Source organism: Vipera ursinii, assembly GCF_947247035.1.
Source record: "Vipera ursinii genome assembly, chromosome: 11".
In the NCBI taxonomy this organism is placed as follows: domain Eukaryota; kingdom Metazoa; phylum Chordata; class Lepidosauria; order Squamata; family Viperidae; genus Vipera; species Vipera ursinii.
This window is the reverse complement of record NC_139524.1, coordinates 14,147,653-14,175,158: the sequence shown is the minus strand read 5'-3', so window position 1 is coordinate 14,175,158 and position 27,506 is coordinate 14,147,653. Positions and strand designations below refer to the sequence as shown.

The window sequence follows — 27,506 nt, the reverse complement described above, 5'->3', positions numbered from 1 at the left end:
AGCATTCCACCAGAAGTTGGCAAAACTGTGAGAATTGAGTTAAGTTAAGCTCAGGAGACTGGACTTGGTGGCAAAATAAAATCTGAAAACCACAGAGAGAGAGGGAGGGAGGGAGGGAGGGAGGGAGGGAGGGAGAGAGGGAGAGGGAGAGAGAACGCACTTAATAATGGGCAAATGAAATGTTTAAGGAGGAAGAACGCGAACGAACGAGATCTATTTTAAAAAATGCATGTCAGAAAACGCTGATGTGGCTATTTATTCCAAGATGGCACAAATGAGTATTTTTTTTCTTAGTAATCTTTAGATGGCTTCCACCTTTCCAAGGTCACAGATTGACCTCAGCCAGTCAGTCACCAGAATAATTTCAATCAGCCAAGTAGTTGGATGGCTTTCAAAGTAAGGTTCTCAAGTCGATGTAAAGTAAAGCTAACTGATCTAGTGTATACATAAGCAGGGTCCAGCCTGGATAACATTTGGATGGGAGGACAGTTGGAAATGGCAGAACTCTAGGGGACGCTGGGAAATAAATAAATAAATATGACAGATCACTAATACTTAGGCAGCCGTGGTGGAACTAGTTGTTATCGGCACACTGGGTACCATACAAAAACATCTAGCTGTGATATGACAGCAGTGTTCCAATCTTTGAGGGGCTGCCACAAAGAAGAGGGGGTCAACCTATTCTCCAAAGCACCTGAAGACAGAACCAGAACCAACAGATGGAAACTAACCAAGGAGAGAAGCAACCTGGAATTAAGGAGAAACTTCCTAACAGTGAGAGCAATTAACCAGTGGAACAGCTGGCCTTCAGGAGTTGTGGATGCTTCAATACTGGAGGTTTTTAAGAAAAGACTGGACAGCCATTTGTTCGGAAGGCTAGAGGGGTCCCTGCTTGAGCAGGGGGTTGGACTAGAAGATCTCCAAGGTCCCTTCCAACTCTGTTATTCTGTTACCTTGAATGGCATTCAGAAAATCTGCGCATTCACAAAATTTCCATCTGTCAATTACAAAAGGCCACATTGCTTGAATCCCCATATATAACACATGGATAAATTATGACATTCCTAGATTCTTGGAAAGCACCTGAAGCTAAAGAACTGGCAGGTATGATTTCACACTCTTGAATATATAATAATAATAATAATAATAATAATAATAATAATAATAATAATAATAACAACAACAACAACAACAACAACAACAACAACAACATTGGCAAGACCAGAGCATCACTGTACTACCAAGAAAATGCATAGCTACAGTATGTCTATGAAGGGAGAAGAAATTGAGCTCTACTAATAGAATAACAGGAGGGACGCGGTGGCTCAGTGGGTTAGGATGCTGAGCTTGTCGATCAGAAGGTTGGCAGTTTGGCGGGTCGAATCCCGAGTGCCGCGTAACAGAGTGAGTGCCTGTTACTCGTCCCAGCTTCTGCCAACCTAGCAGTTCGAAAGCACGTAAAAATGCAAGTAGAAAAATAGGGACCACTACGGTGGGAAGGTAACAGCGTTCCGTGCGCCTTTGGCGTCTAGTCATGCCGGCCACATGACCACGGAGACGTCCTCGGACAAGCGCTGGCTCTTCGGCTTTGAAACGGAGATGAGCACCGGCCCCTAGAGTCGGAAACGACTAGCACGCATGTGCGGGGGAACCTTTACCTTTACCTTAATAGAATAACAGAGCTGGAAGGGACCTTGACAATCTTCTAGCCAGGGGTAGGCAACCTTGGCTCTTTTATGACTTGTGGACTTCAACTCCCAGAATTCCTGAGCCAGCCATTACCTATCCCTGCCCTATACCATTCCAGACAAGTGGCCGTCCAGTCTCTCCTTAAAAGCCTCCAGTGATGGAGCACCCACAACTTCTGGAGGCAAGATGTTCCACTGGTTAATTATTCTAATGTCAGGGAACTGGAAGGAAAGTTTTTTTAAAAAAAATTCTCTAAAAAGAAAAAAAAGGAAAGTTAAAGAACAGCTTATTCTTGTCTAGAATCACTGACATGTACCTAGAAGTCTTATTCCCTCCCCACAGACATAGGATGAACTATTACTAAGGAGATAGCTTTTTATTGCTACTACGTAAATCATATTTTCGAGACTTGGCACCCAAAGCCAGCCTTGGTGCAAATGAATTTCTGCCAGCCACACCAGTTAGTAACTTGAGCCTGCTTGCATTTTTAGGAACTGCCTCTTCACCCTTTAGTGTGCAAGGAAAATTGTGCCAATTATAAACACGGGTTGTCTCCTCTAGAGCTAATTGGCCTAGTCTAGAGGATTTCCCACCAGCCAGAGCTGAAACTTACTACCTACAGCAGCTGTTACAGCAGGCAGAACGCTTATGGGGAAAGGAAAAATAAACAGTGAAATAGGTCTTAACGTCACATTTCAAGGTGAAAAAAGAATAAGCAAACAACAATGCTTATTTATGTCCTTGCTGCTATCTGTCTACAAGGGTATCAATTTTCATAATCAAACACTTGCAAAGCTTCCTTTCTTATCTTAGTGTTGTTTTTAATAGTCTCAATTACTGAAAAATGGTGAACTTCTGGAAAATATGCCATGAAATTCGGAAGCTCCTCTCTCCAATAGGAAAATAGGAAATAGCATGTAGACTTATAGCAATAGCATTTAGACTTATATACCCCTTTACAGTGCTTGACAGCCCTCTCTAAGCGGTTTACAGAGTCAGCATCTTGTCCCCAAGAATCTGGATCTTCATTTTACCGACCTTGGAAGGATAGAGGGCTGAGTCAACCTCGAACACCTTGTGTTACCCCATGAATAGGGAACTTGGTCCCTGTGGACACCCATGCATGTCTGAAATCTCATCCCATCTGACTTTATGCTTTGGTTCAAATTAATTAAGAAACTTACATGTTTTTCCTATTCAGTGGGCAATCAGCATCTCTCAATGCATGTATGGATCTGGCTTTGATGCCAAAGGATTTCAGTGTATCAAGTTATTCTCTACCAAGACGTCAAGGCTGCCATTGTGTACAGCTGTGATTTTTTTTACCCTCGTTGCTTACATTTGGGAAAAAGCAAACTATACTTTTAATCAAAACAATTTGTCTCCCTGTCATCTTCTTCATGTACACTGCAATAACTGTAAAACCAGTTGTTTTTATAATTACACTAATTGCACTGTCATTATGCGATCAAATCTGGCTCTCAGATCATCATTTCTTGGGGAAATGCTCTTCTAGAGGGCCTGAGAACCACTTAATTGCACAATATTACACACAAACCAACAACAACCTACTTATGAGATAGCATTAATCCTCTGGACAAGCAAACCAAGCTGAAGTGCCTAGCCACAGTAAAACAAATATTTACCTCACAAAAAAAACATGGTGATTGCTTCTAAGTCTCCTAAATCGTGACATATTTTTAAACACAAAACATTGATCGTGTGAATTGGACTTTTCCTACTTTATCATTCCCTTTGATCTACCCCAGTAAATTATAGTTTGAAATTTCTAGTTACAGATCCAGTACCTAACCATGAATCCAGAACTAGTACTCAATAGGATTTTGTGGTTTCCCACAAATTATTAGTATAACACTAGTGCAGGGGTAGGCAACCTTGGCTCTTTTATGACTCGTGGACTTCAACTCCCAGAATTCCTGAGTCAACCATGCTAGCTTAGGAATTCTGGGAGTTGAAGTTCACGAGTCATAAAAGAGCCAAGGTTGCCTACCCCTGCACTAGTGCATTGATATTTAACTAGGGTTTGTTGAACACGATGTAGTGGCCTAATTCACCTATAATATTAAGCCAAAGTTTTCCAGTCATGCTATTGTCTTAACCATGGATTACCCAATAAACTATATTAGTTTCACTGACACATAAAGTTAATGTGTAAGATTTGAAGTCAGAGTTGCTAAGTTCACACAATGCTAAGCCAAAACCAAACAAGTTACATGATAACTTAATACAATCCATGACAGTGATTGCGTTAATGAATGAATTCATGTTCTGCCTTTGCACAAGACATTGAACCATTAAGTAAGCACACAAGCTGATTTTAAAATTTAAACCAAGGTTAAAACTAACCAGCCATAATATGGTGCACCTAACAAAGTAAGAGACCTATATCCTGTTTTTTTTAAAAATGTTGTTGCCATCTGCTTTTTCCCCCCTGAGAATTGTCATGATAGCCCCCTTCCTCTTATTTTACCTTCACAATGACTCTATGGAGGGTGCATACAAAAGGAAAGTATTGAAGGTCTTATTATGTATATTAATGTATAATTAAATTTTAACTATTATATTGGATTTCTGGTCAACGGCCATCGTTAAGTGTTGATTTCATCTGGAAAAACAATGAAATAGCCAGGCTAAGAATGACTGGCCCCAAATCTCTCCCAATGCTCAAGTATAAATTTCAACTTGAGTCTTCCTAATTACTAGAAGACAGAACATCACAGTGCTCTTCACTCATTTATCAGCGAGAGGCAAATGAGTCTCCTTAATCCACTGCTTGCTGCAAATCCTTTCTCACACACATCCTATTTCACCATCTCTCCATCATTTTGTACCTCCCTCATACCTTCCGTGCTCCATTATTAACAGGTCCCAAAGGAAACACTCAAGTCATTAATGAAGAAAAAGTTATGACTGAATTCCATTCAGGAGCAGAAGAGCTAAGCAGAGTTAAACAGGATTTTTTTTGTTGTTGTATGGTTTTTTTCCCCTGCAGCTGTAAGGCCTGGATGAAAGTCAGGAATTCAGAATGACAGGCCTGCATGGCCAAATGCTTTACTGACCTCGGTTTCTATCGCAGTGAGAATAGCCAAATACGGTAACTGATATTACTCAACACCAGGGACCTCGGCCTGTCACAGAAACTTCCTAACAATGCTGGAATGTGAAGATCTCATTCAGTCTGACAGAGGGGTGCCATTCTCACTGTCAAGGAGACACAGGCAACAGTTCCCTGTCTGAGCAGGGGTTGGGCTTAAAAGACCTCCACGTTCTCTTCCAACTCCGTATGGGCCAAAGACATTTCCGTGGTCATGTGGCTGACATGACTATATGCCGCGGCGCACGGAATGCTGTAACCTTCCCACTGAAGTGGTACCTATTTATCGACTCACATCTGCGTGCTTTCAAACTGCTAGGTGGGCAGCAGCTGGAGCAAGGAACAGGAGCTCACCCCATTGTGCGGCGCTTGGGTCTCGAACTGGGGTTATCAGCTTTCCAGCTGAAAGCTCACAATCTTTAACTACTGAGCCATCAAACCCCCTTATTTATTTATTCTACCCCCCACCTTATGTGACTACATAAAAATCACTGCTTAGTTCCATTTCAGGTTGGACAGCCGCCATGTTGGATTCCTCACAACACAACAAGCTAAAGGCATGAATCGCCAAAAAAATGTGGCCCGTAAACCCCTCACCTTATGATCATCTGTCTAATCTAAACCACTGGCCGCAGAAGGAACATTCAATAAAGTCTTAGCAATTCACAAATTCTAGTTATCCAAAAACAACACGAACATCTTACAGATAGGTGATTATTAGCTATCCATCAGTCAGTTTAGGATAGCATATTTTTTTAAAAAACAACAATCCCAAGCTTTAATATTTGGATTTATGTTGCGCAGGTGGGGCTGAAATTCTTTGAAGGATCTGCAAGTACTTGGCATAGCCCCAAATGGTTTGGTGACAAATAGATGTTGAGCTAAAGACGGACGCGTCCCGACATTTTTCAATCTTTTCTTTAGACTTCTGTTATTGTTGTTGCTTCTCAGCCAAAAAGCAGCTTGCCATCTTGTTCTACTTGGGTACACAGCATGGCATAAAGTACGATGAAAGCATCCAGTCAGGTGTGCCAGCCAGAAGCAGCAAGGAGAGGGGCGGGGGAAAGAAAAAAACATTTGAGGTTTCTCTCAGCCTAAACCAATATTTACCAGTATGGTAAGTCTACTCTTCGACAGCAGCCTTTTAGTGGTGACTACGGGTTGGAAAACGAAAAACCGAAAGCCTCAATTATAAATTGGAATATTAAAGTTACCGCTGAAGTATTCCAGAGACCAACTTTCAGCAAAGCAAGTGAGATTTGGACCGCAGGAGGCAGAGGCAGAGGAAGCTTTTAACTACATGTTGTAGGCCATAGTAGGACGAACTGAATTCTGCTCTGTGCCAATATAGAGCTGCTTAAAATGAACCTAGCTTGTCCTACTTCAAGAAGCTACAGTCCCCAGGAGCAACTTGAATACAGAGAACATTGCTGCTTTATTTATATGTCCAGCATCTTTGATGGTTAAACGGATGTCCTGCCTTTTCTCCCACACCTGAAGGTAACAGACAGGTAAATCCATTCTCTGCGATCGTTTTCCCAACAACTCTGTGAGGTAGCTTGAGCTAAAACAGAATGGCTGGCCCCCAAAAAGAAGATCTGAAATTCCACGTCTGAGCTTAGACTTGAACCCGGAGCCTTGTTCCATCTTGAAAAGCCTAACCATTAAACCACTCTGTTCTTATTCGTTTAGGATTTGGGTGATGTTAGTTCAGTTCTCAGCCCTTCTGTAGGGTGTTTTTTTGTTGTTTTTTTTAGATGTTGCCTTGATTGCAAGATCTCTCCTCCAGGAGTTACAGGTAGCTTATGACCATCCCCTTAGCAGATCTCTCTAGAGATCTACTAGGACCTGGTTTCAAAGTTCCATATGGACCTGCAGTCCTCTGTGGACATGTGATCCCATTTTGGGCACTTGGCAACCAGCCCATATTTATGATTCTCTGGTCATGTCACTAGGACTGTTGGCATTTTTTGTCCAAAAAGTGGTATTTATTTATTTATTTTTCTGGCAAAAAAACACCCCTTGGCTAAAATGGGTTCATTTAACAACCATCGCGTTCACTTAACAACCAGGACAAAAGGCTGCAAAATCAGGCATGGTCACTTAACAACCGCTGTCACTTACGACCATAATTCCAGATTCAATTATGATAATAAGTCGAGGACTTCCTGTATTGGCCTCAAGTTAACCTATTTTCTTTACTCGAGTGTTTATTGCTTTGACCTTAAAATTTTTTTGGACTGAATCATGTTACATTGTGCAAGCTGAGCGGGTGGCTATTTTAAACTGCCTTACAGTATATGTTTCATTTACACTACACTATATTCCTAGGCAACTCACTTTTAAACAATATATTTTTTTGCTTTGCTTTAATTATACTGTGAACTGCCCTGGGATAAATATTTTGGTGGGTGGTATATAAATATTTGAAAGTTTGGAAAAAGTGCCACCAGCTGCACCCATTCAGCGCCTGGTTCCTTTCAGCACTGATGTAATCAATAGGTACGCCTATTTTGAATACAAGGAGAGAGATTGATAATTGTGGAAGTCAAAGGCCCAAATTATGAAAATTGCTGAAGGGGAGAGCTAATCTGAGAAAGTTATCTAATTTTGGGAATTTCTACCTTTCACGCTTGAATTGTCATCATATGTTGCTTACAGGATCAAAATTTGCATCCATTGTCTCATTGTTGTGATTGATGTTGTTAGAGTTAAGAGGCAATGGGGTGTTACATTAAGCAAATATAACTTCTAATTTCCAGCAGTCAATATTCATGTCGCTGTGTTGATTCATATCTCTTGAGCAATCTTTTGATTGGTTGTTCCTAATTTCTGATCACATTTAGCTGCAGTTTTCATAAAACGAAAGCCTTACCTAGAAACTCGTTCCAACCCTGGTTATGTAATCTGATTTTAACTAAAGACATCAGAGTTGGACCTGAAATTCTCGACCTATAAAATATGTGTTCCTCTATAATCTCTTGATCAATAAAACTTTCAAGTTACAGAGATTGACCAGGTACTGATCTCTCCTGCCCAGTCCATAACTCTATTTTTTTCCTTCTTTGTAAGCAAACAAAAACTGCAGAATTATTCAGTACTTTTCATGAGATCTCTCACAATCACAACTGAAGCTTGAATTAACAGGGTCCTGATTGTATACGTTATGCTAAAATATCGATCGTGGCTTAAAAACCCCAATGACTGGATTGACAAAAAAGTCCAGACAAACCAAAAAACTACATTATAGATCAGAGGGTCTCCAAAGTTGGCAACTTTAAGATTTGTGGACTTCAACTCCCAGAATTCCCCATGGCTGGCTGAGGAATTCTGGGTGTTCAAGTCACAAGTCTTAAAGTTGCCAAGTTTGGAGGCCCCTATTATAGCTTAATGCAATGTGTAAATCTCATCAATGTATTTGTCCCTGGTCCAGAAAAGAGGTTGGACGTTCCTATATTTGAACAAAGAATTCAGTTATTCTATCCTCCAGGAGGGGTTAAAAGAACTGTTGGAGAATCAGAAGCTTAAGACCCCTTAACTCCTCTGAAAATTCTCAATAAACATCCACTCACATATGTAGGAATCAAGTCAGATATTTTTCTAAAACCGGAGGGAAAGATTCTTCCTTCCACCACTATCCACCAAGCCATTCTTTCTCTCAAAACTACAGTTGCAAGAAAATAAAAGTCAACCAGCATCTGCTAATGATTTATACAATAATGCTTAGGTCTCCAAATATATTTGGAGAAGAATGAACTCTGAGAAAAAGAGAAAGAATATGTATCTTCTTACAGAATTTGAGAATGTCACAATCAATATTATTTTCTCCCGGTCAAAAGGAGTTAAGCAGATATTTAAAGAATTCCTTCACCAAAATGGATGGGATGTTAGAAAAACTATGTTTGGTTGAATTGTGTCATGTGTTTTTTCATCTTGGTTAAATTTATCCAACATGCCACATTCTCAATATTTAGTTGCAATATTTTCTGGACATTTTTCTATGGAGGAATGAAGTTGCATAAATCACTCAAATGCTGGATCTTTTAAAAAACAGACATCAATCTCAATTTGATGTAGTAAAAGTTATTCTCTTGTCTTCATATTCCATAAGTACCTTATTCATTGTTTTAGGGATGGTGGTTAATCATAGAAACCTATTATATTCACTTAAATATTGTTAAATATTAAGTACTTTCAAGATTATTAAGCTCAGAATTCCAATACATTCCAAAATGACACAAAACTGCAATAACCAATCGAAACCCAAGTTTGAAAACACTGTTATGGAATAACAAAGGTGCTAATTTTTATGTGCCACAAGATCTAAGGTCTTCTGCAAGTGCTAATTCAACTCTGTACATGAGTGCCAAATTCTCAAGCTACCTCAGAACAAACCCAAAATGTTTGTCCAGTGTTTCCAGGAGCAAGAACATAAATTATTCTCCAAAGCACCTGAAGAAGCAGAATAAAAAGCAATGGATGAAAACTAATCAAGAAGAGACCCAACCTAGAACTGAGGAGAAATTTCCTGATAGTTAGAATAATTTATCAGTGGAACAGCTTGCCTCCAGAAGTAGTGAGTGCTCCATCACTGGAAGCTTTTAAGAAACTGGACAACTATTTGTCTGAAATGATATAGGGCTTTCCTGCATAAGCAGAAGGTTGACTAGAAGATCTTCAAAGTCCCTTCCAACTCTGTTATTCTGTTATAGCTAAGCCCTTGTTTCTGAACTTTAAATGGCAGCCTGCATCCTTTCTTCTTAGCGCGCAGGAAAAAAGCTTAGATCCATCTCTAAAAAGATGTTTAGAGGTGGTGAAGAGGAAATGCAATGCCAGCCTGCAGCTCTTGAAAGCCGCTATGTCTTTTCCTTGGACTGCACAGCTGCTCTTTGCAGCTTCCACTACATGATGCCAGAAGAAGGTGTGGCTGTTCTTAAGACTGTAGATAATTGCTCCCATTCATAACTCTATTTGGAATTAGGTCCAAGGCATTGCACAACCCCTATATCCTAGGCCAGCGATGGCGAACCTTTTAGAGACCGGGTGCCCAAACTGCAACCCAAACCCCACTTATGTATCGCTGGGTGCCGGGTGGGCGTGGCCCATTGGCTGGGTGTGGCCCATTGGGTGGGCGTGGCTGCAGTGGTAACGGCAGACTGGGTGGGACTAAGAAGTTCAATCAGTCAATTCCAACTTTGCGAGATCTTTTTTTTTCCCCACGAGAAGTTGCAATAGATTGATTGATTGAACCTTTTTTTTTTTTGCACGCAGCGGCGGAGGCCTGAAGCAAAAAGGTTTTATAAAACCCAGCTGAAGGCCTAGGACTGGGGCGATGGCACGCGTGCCCACAGAGAGGGCTCTGCGTGCCGCCTGTGGCACGCGTGCCATAGGTTCGCCACCACGGTCCTAGGCCTTTAGGATACTATAAAACATAGCTCGCTTTATGTACACTCCTAAACAACCTTGCACTAATCTAGAAAAGGGAAAGGGAAAGAAAGGAGGAGGAGGAGGATTGGAACTGTAGACTTAGGGACCCAGTCAGAGGCGGCAGTGATATTTACTTCAGGGCCTCTTTTTGTGGGATAATCAATACAAGACTCTTAAGGTCTCCTAAATCATGTGCCCAGAAGAACATAAACCATGCAAATATGTAAACAAGCAAAAAAACAAAACAAAACCCCCCAAACAAGGAAGACATAGCAATGTCATTTAAAATGATGCATAGACTATTATTCATCTTTAAACGTTTCATTTAATCATTAAATGTAATTTTCAAAAAAGGCAGACTTGAATTAATCTACACAAGAGCTTATTCCAGTCTAGGACTGCAGAGTTTATTCTTTGCAAAGTAAACAACCACAATAAAGAATTTTTTTTAAAAAATGTTCTGCTTTTTCTTCCTCTTAGCTACAATTAAGGAGGCTTGAAAGATTTATTTTTTTTCAGCTTCTCTGAAAAAAGAAGGCTTTGGTCTTGGAAAAGTTTTGATCTTTCTGGAGCCTGAAAGATTGGTAAGGAGAAAGACCAGTCAAAAGACCAGTGTGTGAAATATTACAAAATGGATCAGTGACCCATTTGATGTAATCCAAAAACAAAAGGAAGTAAAAGTATGCAATTCTCGTAGCCCATCGGGAGGTTAGTGTACTTCCCAAATGATGTTCTAGATATACTAAAATGATGCTAAAGAAATTCAAATCACAGCCTTATTTTTTTTCCTCTTTGCATTACCATTATGTATGTATGAACACAGAATGGACATATCTCCCCAACCAGTAACATCCTACGTACAAAAATCCAAATTTTGCAATTCTAATTAAACTAAAATGCCTGATTTCATAGTCATCCTGCTATTCAACAATTTTATGGGTTGTACGCCTTGTGAAATCTCCTTCTCTTTCACACTGTGCACACACCTGGCACACACACAACCATGTGTCCAGAATGCTAGAGGGTCTCCTGCTTGCGCAGTGAGTTGGACTAGAAGACCTCCAAGGTCCCTTCCAACTCTGTTATTCTGAATATATATATTTACAATGCCTTGGTAAGGCCACACCTGGAATACTGCATCCAGTTTTGGTCACCCCGATGTAAAAAAGATGTCGAGACTCTAGAAAGGGTAAAGAGAAGAGCAACAAAGATGATTGGGGGACTGGAGGCTAAAAAGTATAGGGAACGGTTCCTGGAATTGGGTATGTGTAGTTTAATGAAGAGAAGGGTGAGGGGTGACATGATAGCAGTGTTCCAATATCTCAGGGGCTGCCCCAAAGAAGAAGGAATCAAGCTATTCTCCAAAGCACTTGAAGGCAGGACAAGAAGCAACGGATGGAAACTAGTCAAAGAGAGAAGCAACCTAGAACTAAGGAGAAACTTCCTGACAGTTAGAGCAATTAACCAGTGGAACAACCTGCCTCCAGAAGTGGTGAATGCTCCAACACTGGAAGTTTTTAAGAAGAGACTGGCCAGCCACTTGTCTGAAATGGTATAGGGTTTCCTGCCTGAGCAGGGGGTTGGACTAGATGACCTCCAAGGTCCCTTCCAACTTCCTCTTCTTCTTCATATATATGTGTGTGTGTGTGTGTGTGTGTGTGTGTGTGTGTGTGTGTCAATCTTTACCAAGCCACAAGAAGACCAATGTAGAACAAGGCAACAAACAGCCCCATTTGTAAGTAGCTCATAAAATCTGCAAAAAAGCCCCACCAGAATCTCTACATGCTCTGTAAAAAGGCTTTTTTTTTCACTTTTGGCACTGCCAGTAAAACTCTTGGAGACTGACCTTCCTGATTCCTCCATTCAAATGGGAAAAAATCCCTGAGGTTTCTGAACCCCAGATTTGTCACTGCCAATGCATGGTCAAAAGAGAATGTTTCATGTACAGCCACTTAAAAGCCAAATTGTATGCATGTGTACTTTAAAAGAACATTCCCATAAATTCCGCAGGACTTACCCTGAACTTATTAAGTCTTAGCATCTTTGTAGTTTAATCATAATACACAAGACCACAACACATTGTCAGGGAGAGGAACAAAAACAAGATGCAACATTATAAACTCCACCAGAATCCACTTAGTGAGAGCAAACACAGTGAGTCTACAGATATCCCAAGATTATTTACTGAATTATCATAGAGAGGAATTGCTGAGCCGAAGTGTTGTTGTTGTCTCAAGAAAAGATTGGACAGCCATTTGTCCTGAAAGGTATAAGGTCTCCTGCTTGGGAGACCTCCAAGGTCCCTTCCAATCCTGTTATTCTATGTTCTAAATACGCACGGGCCACTGGTACCGTAGTAGGATGATCACTGCACATCAAAAAAACCAATTATCTTGAAAACTTTAAAACAACGTATTTAGCAAATGGAACCCAAACTTTAGCGATGCAACTGATTGTGGTACTACACCCCTCCATATTTATAGAGCAACTTATTAGCTGGTGCTGAAATCAGATGGTTTGATACAATTATGGAAGCAAGCACAATATACGAATATATGCACCTGCTTTAAATCTTTCTCTACACTTAACTAAGTACAAATGGCGCTCAGAAGTTGCCCAAGCTTAGCAGTCTACTTGCTCGTCAGAATTTAAGCAACTTATCTCTGAAGAGCACCCAACTGTTCTGACTATTCATTTCCCTCTTCCCCATGTTCCATTCATAGAAGAATCCCACTTCTGGCAGCTGTTTTCCAGGAATTTAAGGTTCTCCTGCCCCCCCCCACCCCACTTAAGCAGCGGCAAGATCTTTCTGGACAGGAATACTAGCAAGTGAAAATAGGAAATTCTGCCTGCAAACAATGTATTTCTTGAGGAGGGAAAAAAGGGAATCGTGCAATTTCTCTGCAGTTACAGCAAATGCCCTTTGTTCCCAGTCTGTTCCCCTTGAAATATTTCTAAGTTGAGCTTTAATGAATCAAGGTATCCCAGCCTAACTTGTCAAAAACCAGGAAGGTAAATTGTACTTCGTGACAACTGAGCCGGGAGACGGGCAGCAAATGAATTTGATAAATAAGCGGCTGCTCCAGTAAAGGCAGCATCTCTAAGATGCTGCGGGATTTCCTTGGCATGGAAGGACAAGTCGGTTTTGCACTAATTCAGGCCAGCTGACTGAGCCCCCTTGGAAGCAAGCGAGGTTTCCTGGGACTCCAGCTGCGCGACCTTGCCTTTGCCACCTCTGCATCCTTTTTAGCCACGTTGCCAGGGAGACAGCCCAGGAACCTGCTCCCTTTCCAGACAACACCCAGCATATCCTTCCGAAGCAGGGACCACACCGGGCGCCTCTTCCATCCCCTGACAAGTCAGGTGGGGGGCAGAAATACCTCCGGCCCTTAAGAAGCAAGGCATCCAGAGGGGTCCCACTTCTGGAAAGCTGGATTCCAAGGATCGCGGGGGTGGTGGTGGAGGGGGGTTGTCCCATTCCATCCAGCCGGCGCCCTCCAGCTGTGCAAGGGGGGAGGGGGCAGAACATCCCTTTCACAGCTCCCATCTGCACATCTGGAGGGTGCCAGGCTTCGCTTGGGACTCTCCAGCTTGGGGACCCAACGCATCCCAGGCAACCCCGCCGCGGGATCGGGGAGCGGGGCCCGAGAGCTGTCCTCGACGGCTGGTCCTGCCTTTCCCTGCCGCCCCCCTTTCTCCTCCCAACCGGTCGGCCGGGTCGGGCCTCCCCCCCCCTCCGTCCCGGCCAATTACCCTTTCAGCGCGTCGTGTCCCGCGGCGCCGCCCGCCTGCCCTCTTCGCTTGGCCCGGTTGGCCCGGCTGTTGGTCTCCTTGGCGGCGGCGAAGGAGGCGAAGGCGCCCTCGGCGGCTCTCAGGCTGCCCTCGGCGGCGGCGACCCCCGCATCCCCCGGGGAAGGCGAGGCGAGCAGCAGCCCGGAGAAGCCCCAGGCGACGGTCACGAGCAGTCCGCCCAGCCGCATCTCGGCTGCGGTGGCGGCGGAGGCGAGGATGCTGCGGCGGCGGCGCGGCTGCCTCCTCCTCCTCTTCCTCGTCGTCGTCTTCCTCGACTCCTGCCTGCAAAGGCTGCCCCGCGCCCTGGGATCGCGCCCGCGCCGCTGCAAGGGGCTCGCCTGGCCTGGCTCCTTCTTCCTTTCCTTCCTTCTTTCCTTCCTTCCTTCCTTCCTTCCTTCCTTGGCTAGCCCGGGGAGCTCAGCACGGGCTCTCCCTGCCGGACCTGGGGCGGAGGAGAGGGAGAGACGGGCGAGAGAGCCCCGTTAGACGGCCGGCAGCCCCGGCCCCGTCCGCCTTGGCAGGCGACGCCCCTTCCCCAAGCTGGCGCCCTCTGCAAAAAAGAAAAAAAAAAGGATGCCCGCGCGCGCCCAGCAGCCCGGCGCTGTCAGGAGGAGGAGGTGGAGGAAGGCGAGTGGCGGCTCTTTCCCTCCTTCTCCTCCTTCTTCTTCTTCTCCTGCCCCACCGCAAAGCCCCCCCCCCCACCCCGAGCCCCGTCCGGGAAGGAGCTGCACCCACGGGAGCCGCCGCCGCCGCCGCCGCCGCGTCTGAGCCTTCTTGCCACGGGGGTCGCCACATCCAGCGCTCCGCTCCGCTCCGCTCGCTCGCTCGCCTCCTAGCCGCCTTCCTCGCTGGCTGGCTGGCTCTGCCTTCGCCCGCTTTTCCTCCTCCACCTCCACCTCCTTGTCCCCTCCCCTCCCCTCTCGGCCCCCCCCTCGAGCTCCCCCCCAACAACTCCCCCCACTTCTTCAAAGTATCGCCCTTTTCTCTCGCGAGAGGGGAGAGGAGAGGACCAGAGCAGCAGCAAAAGGAGGAGAATTGGGGGGGGGGGAGAAGAGAGAAGGGAGGGGGGGAGAAAAGAAAAGCCTCCGCCCCCCCCCCTCCCTCCCCGCCCAGCCACTCCTGGGCTCTTCCCCGGCCAAAGCTTCCCTCCCTCTGGTCTCGTCCGTGCGGGCGCCCTGGGGGCCAACGGGGACCACCACCCCCCTCCCCAAAGCAACGCAGGGGCCGGGGGCGGCGGCGGGGGTGGGTGGGAAAGAGACGCGGTCTGGAGGAGCCGGGGGTCGCTGAGCGCAACGGCCGCGGCTCCTCCTGCCCTTCGGACTTGGGCTGCCCTCTTTGGAAGGCTCCGGTGGGCGCCGAGTCCCACCGATCCACGTCTCCGCCAGCCTTGGAGGCTGACCTGGAAGACCAGCGAGAGAATAGCCCCCCCCCCGGCTACTGGCGCTCAGAGCTGCCTGGGACCGGTTGACAGCAGCAAACCCGGGTTCAAACCAAATGGGGCTGGGGGTGGGAGGGGGGAGCGTTCGTACTCCTCCCGCTGAGCGGGATACAGGACTCCTCCCGCGCAAAAAACTCTTCGGCAGGTTTCTCCCCCCCCCCCAGAAAAAAAGTGTCTCAACCGAATGGCCATAGAGACAGCTGATGGACAACGCCGAAGGAAAAGTAGGCTCCTGTGTGGATTTTATCCGAACTAGGGATGATCGCATTTGACCTTTTAGATTTCCATCCTAGGAGGAAAGATTCCTAACTTGGATACCTGTTATGAGCTACCACTGTAGAAAGAAGTCCATACCTGTTACTAACAGGTGAGGATAAGAATCCCCTTTTTGCTAACTAAAGGCAGAACTAGAGGTAAGTGTTACAGCCTGGTGGTATTATTGATTCTCATTCTCTCTCTCTCTCTCTCTCTCTCTCTCTCTCTCTCTCTCTCTCTCTCTCTCTCTCTCTCTCTCTCTCTCTCTCTCTCTTTCTCTCTCTCTCTCTTCATCCACCCACCCACCTATCTATCTATCTATCTATCTATCTATCCATCCATCCATCCATCCATCCATCCATCCATCCATCCATCCATCCATCCATCCATCCATCCATCCATCTATCTATCTACTTTTCCATCCCACCCATCTCCCCTATAAGATGACTCTGGGTGTTTCCTTCAGAGTAACTGAATCTGAAGCTGGATGCATGAATTCCAGCTTCAGAGGTGTGTCATCCCTCATATTCTTCCTCAAATTCGATCCAGCTACAGCTGGAATATCATGAGTTTCCCCCCCCCCCAGTCTAAGTTGGAACTTAAGAGGCTGTCATTCCTTAAATCTGCAAGGAATTGGAAGTGCTTAATTTGGGCGAGGTGGTGCCTATTATACATGCCTATAAAGTTTTTAAGACCAAGAGATACATAACAGCATGCATGCCTCTTTATAGAATAAGCTAAGCCTTGGCACCGGGGACTGTACAGCACGTTGTTTTTATGCTATGTCCTCACATATGTAAAAAATGGGTCCCCAGGGAGAAGTTGCTTGCCTTTTGGAAAACCACAATAAGCCGCTCCTATGTCGCTTGCAAAGCCACTCAGTCTAATGTTCTGGAGATGTTTACCTAATAACATGACACATGAGTTCCCACCCTCGTTTAAGAATTCTGATAGATGATGAACTCTGTGCCAGGGACTGGGTCTTAGCAGGCTCTCAGATGTCTTCAAGGCTCAGCAATCGGTTGCCGTGTTCCCAGAAGCTTTGGTGGTGGGACCAGGAGGCGCCCAGCCTTTCTTAGAAGCATGGGCAAAGTTAATGCTGCCTTTTGAAGAAATGACCCTTTGGGCCCTCGTCAAAGAAGAGTGGCTTTTGCATAGCATTAGCTGACACACAAAGCTGTTGAATCTGTTAGTCCTCAAATTGCAACTGTTCATTTAGTGCAGGGGTCTTCAAACTTGGCCCTTTTATGACTTGTGGACTTCAACTCCCAGAACTCCTCAGCCAGGCACGCGTGCCTGGCTGAGGAGTTCTGGGAGTTGAAGTCCACAAGTCATAAAAGGGCCAAGTTTGAAGACCCCTGATTTAGTGACTGTTTGAAGTTACAACAGCACTTACGACTATTTTTCACGCTTACCAACCCTTGCAGCGTCCCCAGGGTCGTGTGATCAAAATCCGGACGCTTGGCAACTGTCTCATATTTATGACGGTTGCAGTGTCCCGGGGGTGTGTGTGGTGTGTGTGTGTGTGTGTGTGTGTGTGTGATCCCCTTTTGCAACCAAACCAAAGCCAGATTTCCTTGACAACCATATTGCTAACTTAACAAGTGCCACGATTCATGCAACAACCGTGGCAAGAAAGATCATAAAATGGGACAAAGCTCATTTAACCACTGCCTCGCTTAGCAATGGAAATTTTGGGCTCCGTTGTCGTCGTCACAAGTCAAGGACTTCCCCCAAATCAAGACATTCCTCTCTTAGCCGCTGCCAATCAGAAAGCTAGAGCAGGCATTGACTTCCCTTTCAAGGCAGCGTTTACTTAAAAATACATTTTCATAGCTACTGTAAATGGGCGAATTCTTTAGCGTTTATGGACATTGTTATGCCTACAGTTAAAGATGAAAGAAGGAATTAACTAAAAAAAGAGGACATTATATACATGATGGGCAGGTAGTTTTTCAGCGTCTCCTGTAGCAACTAACACAAGGAGTAACTAGGCAACTGCATAATATTTCAGCTGAGGGGCTGTCACAGAGAGGAGGGGGGGTGTCCAATCTATTTTCCAAAGCACCTGAAGGCCAGACAGGGAACAATAGGTGAAAACTAATCAAGGAGAGAAATAAGGAGAAATCCTCTGACACTGAGGACAATCAACCAGTGGAACAGAAGTTGCCTTCAGATATTGTGGGAGTTTCATCACTGGACGCTTTCAAGAAGAGACTGGACTGCCATCGGTCAGAAATGGTGTAGGATCTCCTGCTTGAGCAGGGGGTTGGACTACATAACCTCCAAGGTCCCTTCCAACTCTTACGTTCTCTGCTCAAAAACCTGTTTTGGTCTAAAGCAGAGATCCCCAACCTTTTAGGCATCAGGGACCGGTTCGGTGGAGAGAGGTATTTCCGTGGACTGGAGGGTGCGTGGTTTTGTGTGCTGCCCGCATCCCATGGATGAGGCTTTGCTTGTTTGTGTGGACCGGTTGCTGGCATGCCATGGCCCGGTGCCGGTCCACCGATTGGAGGTTGGGGACCCCTGGTCTAAAGCACAAAAGGAACATGGCTGCCGGGATTGGCTATCGATGGCAAAGCAAATAATTACCTAAAGTCATAAAACTTTCTTTGCCCAGGCATTGGCTGGGATCCCACAATACCTGACAACAATACCAGACAATCTACATTCTGGTTTTATTTGGTCATGCGCACATCCAGTCATGTGTGCTGGACTCCCATTTCCCAATAATGAGTCCTTGATTTATGGCCACAGTTTGGGGGGCGGGCAGAATTTCCATGGCTAAAGCAAGGCGGTTTGTAACTGAGTCACCTCCGATTTTATAACCTTTTTTTTTTTTGCCACGGTTATGAAGTGAATCGCACAGACATTAAGCAAATCCATCTCTTCTCTTTGAGTGTGCTGGTCAGAAACCAGCCGGGGAAGGTTGCAGATGGTGATCCCAGGATGTTGCCACCCTCGGAAGCCATGCTGGTTGCCAAGCAACCAGATTTTGATCACCTGACTAGGGGGGAAGGGTACAGCAGTCGTAAGTGCAAGGACCGGTTGTAAGTCACCTTTTTTCCCCCATTGCTGCTGCAAGTTCAAACAGTGGCGAAATGTATGGTCGTGAGTCAAGGAACATGGTTTGTTTTCACCCAGGTTTCTCGACAAAGCAAAAATTGCTGGCTCCCTACAGCACACCAAGCCAGCGGCATTGTGGCTTAGCGCAACATCTGGACTACCCAGCCTCACTCCTACTCCTGCTCCCCATTGGGGATGGGTGGGAGTTGAAGTTGTGTACCACACCTCTTGGCTGCTTATTGCTCATCCAGGACCCAGAGTGGCGAACCCTTTGCCTTCTCCAGATGTTGAGCAATTACACCTCCTGGTCATTCTGGATGAAACTATACTTCAATAGTGTCTGGGAGTCCCACCCTGACACACATCAAAGGCATCTGTACTGCTGCTCCCTTCTCAGCGCTGAGCAAAAAAAAAAAAGCCAACCCTGTTTTCTGCAGTGGATTAAAGAGCACCAGATGTGCACGTAGGTTCCATGCCACATCTTCACTGGCCACAAAACCGGGTCGGGCTCACAGGAAAGGCCTTTGTTCTGCTTTAAGGCACAGCTGCCAAGAAAGCAAAAATGACACTTGCCAATGTAGTGTTCCCTTATGTTCAAGCCATCACGCTCACACTGCGGCTGTCCCTCTGCGCATGGCTGGGGTGGGAAAGCCTTTGGAGCGTGGAGAACAGAATCACGGTCCCTATCCTGTAAAACAAATGCCTGCGGGCTGTGAATTCTGGTTAAATTAAAAATAGACTGCCGATTGCAAAACGTGACATTCCAACTTGACTTCCGCTAGTCGAAGAAAAAGAAGCAACAATCGCATGATGCGGTTTGCCAAAATTCTTTGCTGCAAGTAGGCAGAATATATACAACCTAGGCCTGCATATCGTCATACAATCTGCAAAAAAAGGAGAGCCCACACCTTTTGGCATCAGCTCCGGAGCTTGTCTACATTTCTTTCCCTTTTTTTGTTGTTGTTTTTTTATTAATTCCCGCCGGCCTGACATGACAAAATCGGGGAGTTTGTCAAGTTGCAACATACCCGGCCAATTTTTACATTAGCGGTCATTTGGGATTCCCAGCAGCTTCCTGGCCTCAAAACATCGATCCAAAGGAACCACAATTATGCGGATTTAAAAGTCACCTCAAATACCCCAGCACATTATTTGGGGTAAAAGGGGACCTTGTGAATTTGGGATGGGATGGAATTCCAAAATCAATCCTTTTTTTGATTCCTCCAAAACATAATAAAAATTTCCCCCGCTGTGCAAGAGGAGTTGCATTTTTTGCTTTGTGTTACTTCACATTTTATTCATTGTATTGTAATATTCCTTTGTAATATCTCTGGAGATTCTCAGTCATCCAGGTCAGAGTCCCCCAAAGTTTTTAGCTTTCCAGACCAGAGTGTGGGGGGGAAGTGAGGACAGGGTTCCGTGCGAGCGGCCGGCAAGCAGGCATGCAGATCCATTTGCACGAGTGGCGTGCACGTTGCCTGCCACTGACTTAAATGGAGCATGTGCTTGCAGGCTTGCCCACTGCTTGTGCAAACGTGCACACTCGCCAGCTGTTCCTGCAGCCCGATGGCAAACCCCTTACAGAGGTTGGGGACCTCTGATCCAGGTGATGGGTCGTCCCTTTTTTCAAAGTCAGCTGGCCTTTTTTTTTTTTTTTTTGCTTGAAGACATTTTGCTTCTCAGCCAAGACGTTTCTTCAGTTCTGGCTGGTGGAGGATGGACAGATTTATGTTCCTTGCAGTCATCTGTTCATTAGCCAAGGAGGATGGAATAAATCCTTTCCCCCCCCCCCCCTCCACCATTCAGTCATAACTGAAGAAGCTTCTTGGATGAGAAGTGAAACATTTTCAGGGGAAAACCAAGTCCGGTGGCCTTTTGAAAAAGCACCTTTGAAGTTCCTTCTCTAGGTTCCACTGGTAAAATAAGGCCCACTTTGGAAAACAGCGTTTCAATTTTAGCGAGTCCACAATTGTTCTGTGTGACAAGTCACGAGGGATTAATAGCGGCATGTACTCCTGTTGTATGTACTCATTCCGTTCCTTTTTGTAAAATGCAATGCATTTAGCTCTTGGGGATGTGAGGAATGACTTATTGGGGCACAGGTTGAAAGGAAATTCATTAAGAGTAAGATCAATCTTATTTAATATTAATTCAACAGAGTACCCAACAGATCTTTTTTAGCAAAAAAACAAAACTAGTAATCTCTGACAGATTAATAGAGACCAACAATCAAGTAGTAAACAAATCCCAATTAAGGGATTACAAACTTAAACAAACAGTAAACAACAGCCTAATCAAGGAACCATCAAAAACACTCTCCCCAACACTGACAGGGCAAGCCACTTGTATATAAACAGAGAACAAACCCCACTCCCTTCCAGCACTGATGATGTTACCTAGTTGGGTCATGAAACGTCTGCAAGAAAACTACCCAGCTCAGACAGTCTCAAGGACCCCACAATCAAAACATCAAATTTTACACCTTCTAAACATGTACCTAGATAGGTACAGGGCTGAGAAAAGGGCACTGGACAGAGGCCCTTAAAACACGCCTTCTTAAAATTGTACCATTGTTCATACCCGCTATGTGGATGAAGCTCACAGGCCAATGAGATCCGTATTAATTCATTTTTGCACTGCTGTACCTGGAGAAATTCCCATTTTGAATTTACAATGCTCTGAGGTCTGATATAAAGTTCAGTTCCAATTTCTGTAAACTGAAACGAAGACCATCCTAGTTCAGACAAAACAATGTGTGTAAGGTTCCAATTAAGCAGACGGTCACAATTAGGAGTAAAATAGTAGCAAATGGACAAAAGCGGGGGTTGCACCCCATGTTGTAGAAACCCAGACTAACATTCATTGCTAACCGAAATGCCATCCTTTGGGAGTTCACATATTCATTTGAGAGCCAAAGTTGAAGCGACGGACTGTCAAATGATACTAATAAAGAATTATGTAAAGCAGCTTGCAGTCTGAATTTCATTGTTCAGAACTTCAGAGTAAGCAATCATGATTACAGAAATGCCCAGATCTTCGCACAGCCTTGCAAATAACCAGCTCAACCACATATAACCCGACGCAATTCATTCTCGGAGATTTTTATAAATCACTCCATGAGGTATTAAGTAAAACCATCCAATTTGGCATTAAAGAAAACAGCAAAATTTATCTGTTTTGCATCTGATTGAATAAAGCTGTACAAATCCCCTTTCGGTCAATCTCATTAGAGATAAAACCTGTTTTCCCCTGGGCTGAGGATTGATAGCAAAACAAATCTGGAAATCATTGATCATCCATTGAAATCATAGATGAAACTGATACAAGAACGTTATCTTTAAAAACGGAAACATCCAATATTGGACAAAAAGAAGAACAGGTTGACGATGTTCATCCTGCGTGCAAAGACCTGGTTTGCTTTAAACCTGGTTTATTGAAAAAGACCCCCCCCCCATGGCTCCATTCACACCTCAAGCATAAACATAAAAGATGGCTTGCAAACCACCGTGGTTTGGTTCATTCCACAGGCTAAGCCCAAACTACACCACATTTTGACATGAACCCTGCCTAGAATCCTCAGTGGGTGCGCCAGCCCTCTGGAACACCTTACCAACAGAAATCCGGATGGCCCCTGACCTCCGTACCTTCCGTCGCGACTTAAAAACTTTCCTGTTTCAGCAGGCTGGCCTGGCATGATAGCGTTAATTGGGGTCCCAGTTTGTGTTCATTAGTGTTTCTTATTATTTTTATTGTTCGATCTGTATACCTTCCTTCCTCTATACACCGCCCCGAGTCCCTCGGGAGAAGGGCGGTTTATAAAAACTAATAAATAAATAAATAAATAAATAAAATGTCCCCAGGGAAGGAAAACAACAGAGGCTTATCTTAATAGGAGCTTGCATTTCTCAGAATCTGTCTTCAGCTGCTGAAGAGTTATTCAGCCCACATAAGAAGCCAATTAGAGTTTCATAATTTTTTTTTCTGTGTCCATTGGGACAGCTGTGGTGATGTATTTTGCTGTTGCCTTGCCCTGCTGCTAAAAACAATGCGGATGACAGTATATGAGATAATAGCATGAACTATGGAGACCACCTATCAATTAACATGGCATATTGGGCGAGAGCTGATCCATTTCTTTGGGGTGTTATTTTATTTTATTGTTTAAAGTGTTGCTAGCTAATTTGCCAGAAGGGAACAGCGGGCTCTTACTGCCGAAGAAATTGTCTGTTCTTTGCCTCAGCTTTTGAATTCCTTCCAGTGCAAAATATCTTCAACATTATTCCAAAGAAGGAGGGGGGAGGGATTCATAAAAATCCTTCTTACCGCAAAGGACAACATGAACAAGTTATTTAGCTGAAACGGAATGACAGCAGTGGGGGAAAAAGTAGTTTCCTCCTGGACAGTGGTGGGATTCAAATAGGTGAACAACCGGTTCTCCGTGTGGAGGCCGCTTCTGGAAGTCCATTCTGGGACTGGGCAACAAAAAAATTAGCTACCGGTTCTGCCAAAGTGGTGCTGAATCCCACCACTGGTCCTGGGGCTTTATTTTTAAGAAAGAGAACTAAGCAGTCCCAATAGACAAACTCAGATAAAAAGCAAATTCAGTTTAACTTTAGTAGATTTACGGCAGGGGTTCTCAACTCAGGCGGGGGGGGGCATTCACACCCCAAGGGGGGGCGAGACGATATTCCAGGGAGTGTGAAAATTTGGGTTTAGAAGTTTCAAAAATTATAGTGTATATGCATAACCAGGTATTACATTTGTAAGGGGTGTGAGAATATATCAGAAGCGTTCTAGGGGTGCGGGGTATAGAAAAGGTTGGGAACCGCTGATCTATGCTTTTGGTTTCTAAGGGGTGATGCTCAAGTGGTGCAAGGTAAAAAAAAACAAATGCAAATTCAGAGATTTTGATACAGGCTAGTTCTAGTCCTGCAAGGCCACTATTGTGCATGCAGAACATAATGTGCAGTCCAGACCAACTATCTATAAATAAAGGTAAAAGTTAAAGTTTGCCCTGTCCAGTTGTTTCTGACTTTAGAGGGCGGTGTTTATCTCTGTTTCTTAGCCAAGGGGTCCACTGTTGTTCGAAGACACTTCCAGGATCATGTGGCCAGGATGACTATATGCCAAAGTACACAGAACGCTGTTACCTTCCCACAAAGTGGTACCTATTTATGTACTTGCATTCGCAGGCTTTCAAACTACTAGGTGGGCAGGAGCTGAGGCAAGTAATGGGAGATCACCCCGTCCTGCGGCACTATGGTCTCGAACCTGGGCAGTCACGTTCAGCGTCCTTAACTGCCGAGCTATCGCACGCACACACACATACACACACACACCGGTTATTTTCTAGGTGGACTCATGACACAGTCATCCCAAGCTTGCTTTCTATCCAGAAGATCCCTTTTCAAAACCCAGAACCACCAAGTAGGGCTGGAAGGAAAATTCTGACCTAGAGGTTCAGATAAAACCGGGAATTGGCTAGGTTTGTGCTTTGCACTAAGCCATGGATTGTTTAATAACAGTCTGATGAATGAGCCACTAAAGGTTAGTTGGTACAACATGTTGAGGAACCACAGTGGCTGTATTTATACATAACAATTCGCCATCATGTGATGTGTTTGGTTCTGACTTAGAAAACACACCATGGTTAAGAGGCGTTTCGACATATGAGATGCCTGGACCCCATCTGCAGCAAAGGCAGCTTTCTCTAATCTGTTTTCCCCTGCAGTGTGTTCTTAAAACAAAGAACAATGTTTGACTAAGAATCTACATAATGTATAAAGAAACATGCAAATCAACTAACACCACTTTCTTATGAGAAAGACCCATGCATGCCAAATTATGCATCCTTGAGATCTCCCCTTCGTATCTGTCACAGAATGCAATTCCTCTTCCCCCCACCACCACCTTTAGTTTATCCTCAGTAGTAAGTGGTACTACATGGTAACACCTCCCCCCAAAGTCCAGTTTGTTATAGAAGGCAGTAATGAAAAGACAGTTCAAAAGCATAGGAGAACTTCAAAACATTCAAAGATTTTACAAAGATCTTTGGTTAATGTTGCAGCCATGACAAAATAATAAACCAATAATAAACTAATATTACTTAGAGGCTACTCCTTATGATACATTCTGAATAGCAATTGCTAATTACATCATTGCACACCAGATCACTAGTCCAGATAACTTGGATTGTGATGGATGAAGAGATCAGATAACATCCATCCAATCCTAAAGCCAATGTTGTAGGGAAAATAAGAGAAAGGAAACATTATTTTTGTCCCCTTGAGCTCCTAAATAGCAGGTGGGAGATACATCTGATAAATTACTCAGAAGTCTCTGCTATCAAATTCTGCCCTTTTAAAACAGAAACATTAGGAATTCTCTATGGGACCTTTGACACACAAACACTCGTATATTCTACAGCTAGTTAATTACATTCTGGCTTCCACCACCACTTTGTACTGGAGAACGTATTCTGAAAATGATTGGGTTCAAAATTATGGGAACCAGATATCTTGAGGAACGGGGCTGCATGTATGTGTCTTACCTCCAAGAGATACGCAAAGCAGGAATTTCAGCAAATACAATTTATCTCACTCTACACAGTAAGGTGCAGTTACCAAAATCCATCTTCTGCAGAACTGCTAAAACTGCTTTCCACGTGAGCATCTTAGCCAGGAAAATAACGATAGTTGAACCAAGACTCTGGATCAAAAGTTGCACAGATCTTCGTCATTGGTGACTCATCTCCTTACCGACCAAAGCCAAGATGGTGCAGTTCTTAAAATATCCAACTAGAAAGACAGAAAGCTTTCGTAGAATCACCACAAAAACTTGAATTTTGACTCAGGAAAGAAGATTTAGCTATTTGGGAGAGAAAACTGAAGTAACCTTGCTTCAGAGTTCAAAATATTGTTGGAGATTGGGTATGTTGACCCACAAATATTTTTGCTTACAAGGTACAGACATTTAACAGCGAAACAAAGAAATGTTGCAGAGTAGGCTTACAAAATCAATGAGTTTTGAAAAGCAACCTTGTATGAGTGAAATATCTGCCTGAGCAATTCATATTCAACATAGGCCAAATCTTGGCTAGAGAAGGAACTGAACTGAGTACAAACTTTTATCAAAAGCTGAGAAGCTTCACCTAAAACAGGGGTCTTCAAACTTGGCTGAGGAATTCTGGGAGTTGAAGTCCACAAGTCATAAAAGGGCCAAGTTTGAAGACCCCTGACCTAAAAGGATATCTGTGCCTCAAGAGGGCTAATGGAAATCTTAAATTACGTGTGTATGTATCTCACCTGTGCTTTAAAAAACATCATATAAATGGATTAGTTCTCTGAAAGCTTCTGTTAAATTCTCAGGTCTACATGGCAGTTGGAGGCTAGATTTAGTATCCTGCCAAGTTTCTCCATGATGCAAAATATAACGAAGGCTAACTTTAAACCAGATTAAATTTTAATTCCAAACTCGACTGAACCAAAAATTTACAATATGTATTTTGGAGAACAAGTGGGGCAAAGGCTAACCTTCTTGTGACACACACAGAGAAGTGGCAGAATGCCCAGATATGCAGTTGTTGTTGTTTTTTAAAGATTTTCAGGTCATCCTTAACTTCTGATGACTTGACAGACATGTCCAAATAAGTCTTCTTGGGAACAGTAGGGAAGTGGTTTGACACTGTCTTCTTCTGGGGTGTATTTTTGCCTTCTCAGAATAGCTTGTAGCCTTGGGACTTCCTGATGTATCTCCTATCCAAGACTTTGAGATCAACCAAAGCTGACTGGCTGGTGCTTAGCTATGCTTTAAGTATTGTAACTATTGCAGAAAAGAGAACACTGGAAATTTGGTTACTCTAGGGACCAAAAGTATGGTGAAGCTCAATTTTGGAAAGTAAGACTACTTTCCATTTATTTACAGGCTTTTGAACTGCCCTTCAAAACATGTGCACTGTGATGGGTCATAAAGAACAATAAATTTAAAGCATCACCATGTGGAAGCGGCTGAAGGTTTACCAGAATGCTGAAGATTATACAAAACAAAATGGAAGAATTCTTCGTATTACCTCAAATACCTAGTTTGTGTTTTTTTAGAGGCTTAAGACCCAATTTTTATATAAGATAAAAAAAAATTCTCCTGGCACTTTGGAGAAAAATCACAAAGAGTAGAACTCACCACAAGCTGTGTTCTTGTTTAAAAGCCCAATACTTTCCGTGGAATTTCAGGCACTGGTTTGAGTAGGGTTTTTCTCTTTCTCCCTTTCTTGAAAAAGAGCACTCCATTAGCTCTGCACATTAAAAGATTCAAAGGGTAGGTGAAGATTTTCATATGAAGAATTCATGATAAGGGAAAGGTTAAAAATCCAGAAATTTTAGAGACCTCCATCTTCCTTTAGGGAGTAAAATAGCTATAACTACTTTAAACAAACTCCTTTAAACTGAAAAGATAAGTTAAAAGATAAGTTAAGCCTAGAGACAATTGTGTTCTTACCTGATATTATCCTCAAAACCTTCAGAGATCCAAGGTTTTGAATAAATCTTCTCAAGATCAAATGGAACATATTCCAGCTATACAACACAACTAAAATTTATAATCCATTTATCCTGAGAAGCTTCTAGGTTAGGGGTTGGCATTATCAGTTTTCTGTATAACAATTTGTTGATTCAACAAGTATTTTAAGTGGTTGTACCCCCAAAAGTTCAATTTCAAAGACTTATTAAA

General features: G+C 43.8%; 1 protein-coding gene across 1 annotated transcript in view; it reads right to left on the bottom strand.

Annotated features, from left to right (window-relative positions):
- Positions 1-26,530, bottom strand: part of FBN1 (fibrillin 1) — a 164,873-nt gene extending 138,343 nt beyond the window's left edge. The window contains exons 1-3 of the mRNA XM_083371054.1: positions 26,315-26,530; positions 25,406-25,579; positions 13,985-14,465 (exon numbers count right to left, since the gene is read on the bottom strand). Of these exons, the coding sequence (XP_083227180.1) occupies positions 13,985-14,465; positions 25,406-25,454 (530 nt within the window). The 5' untranslated portion in view covers positions 25,455-25,579; positions 26,315-26,530. The remainder of the gene's footprint in view (positions 1-13,984; positions 14,466-25,405; positions 25,580-26,314) is intronic.
- Positions 26,531-27,506: the final 976 nt, after the last annotated feature.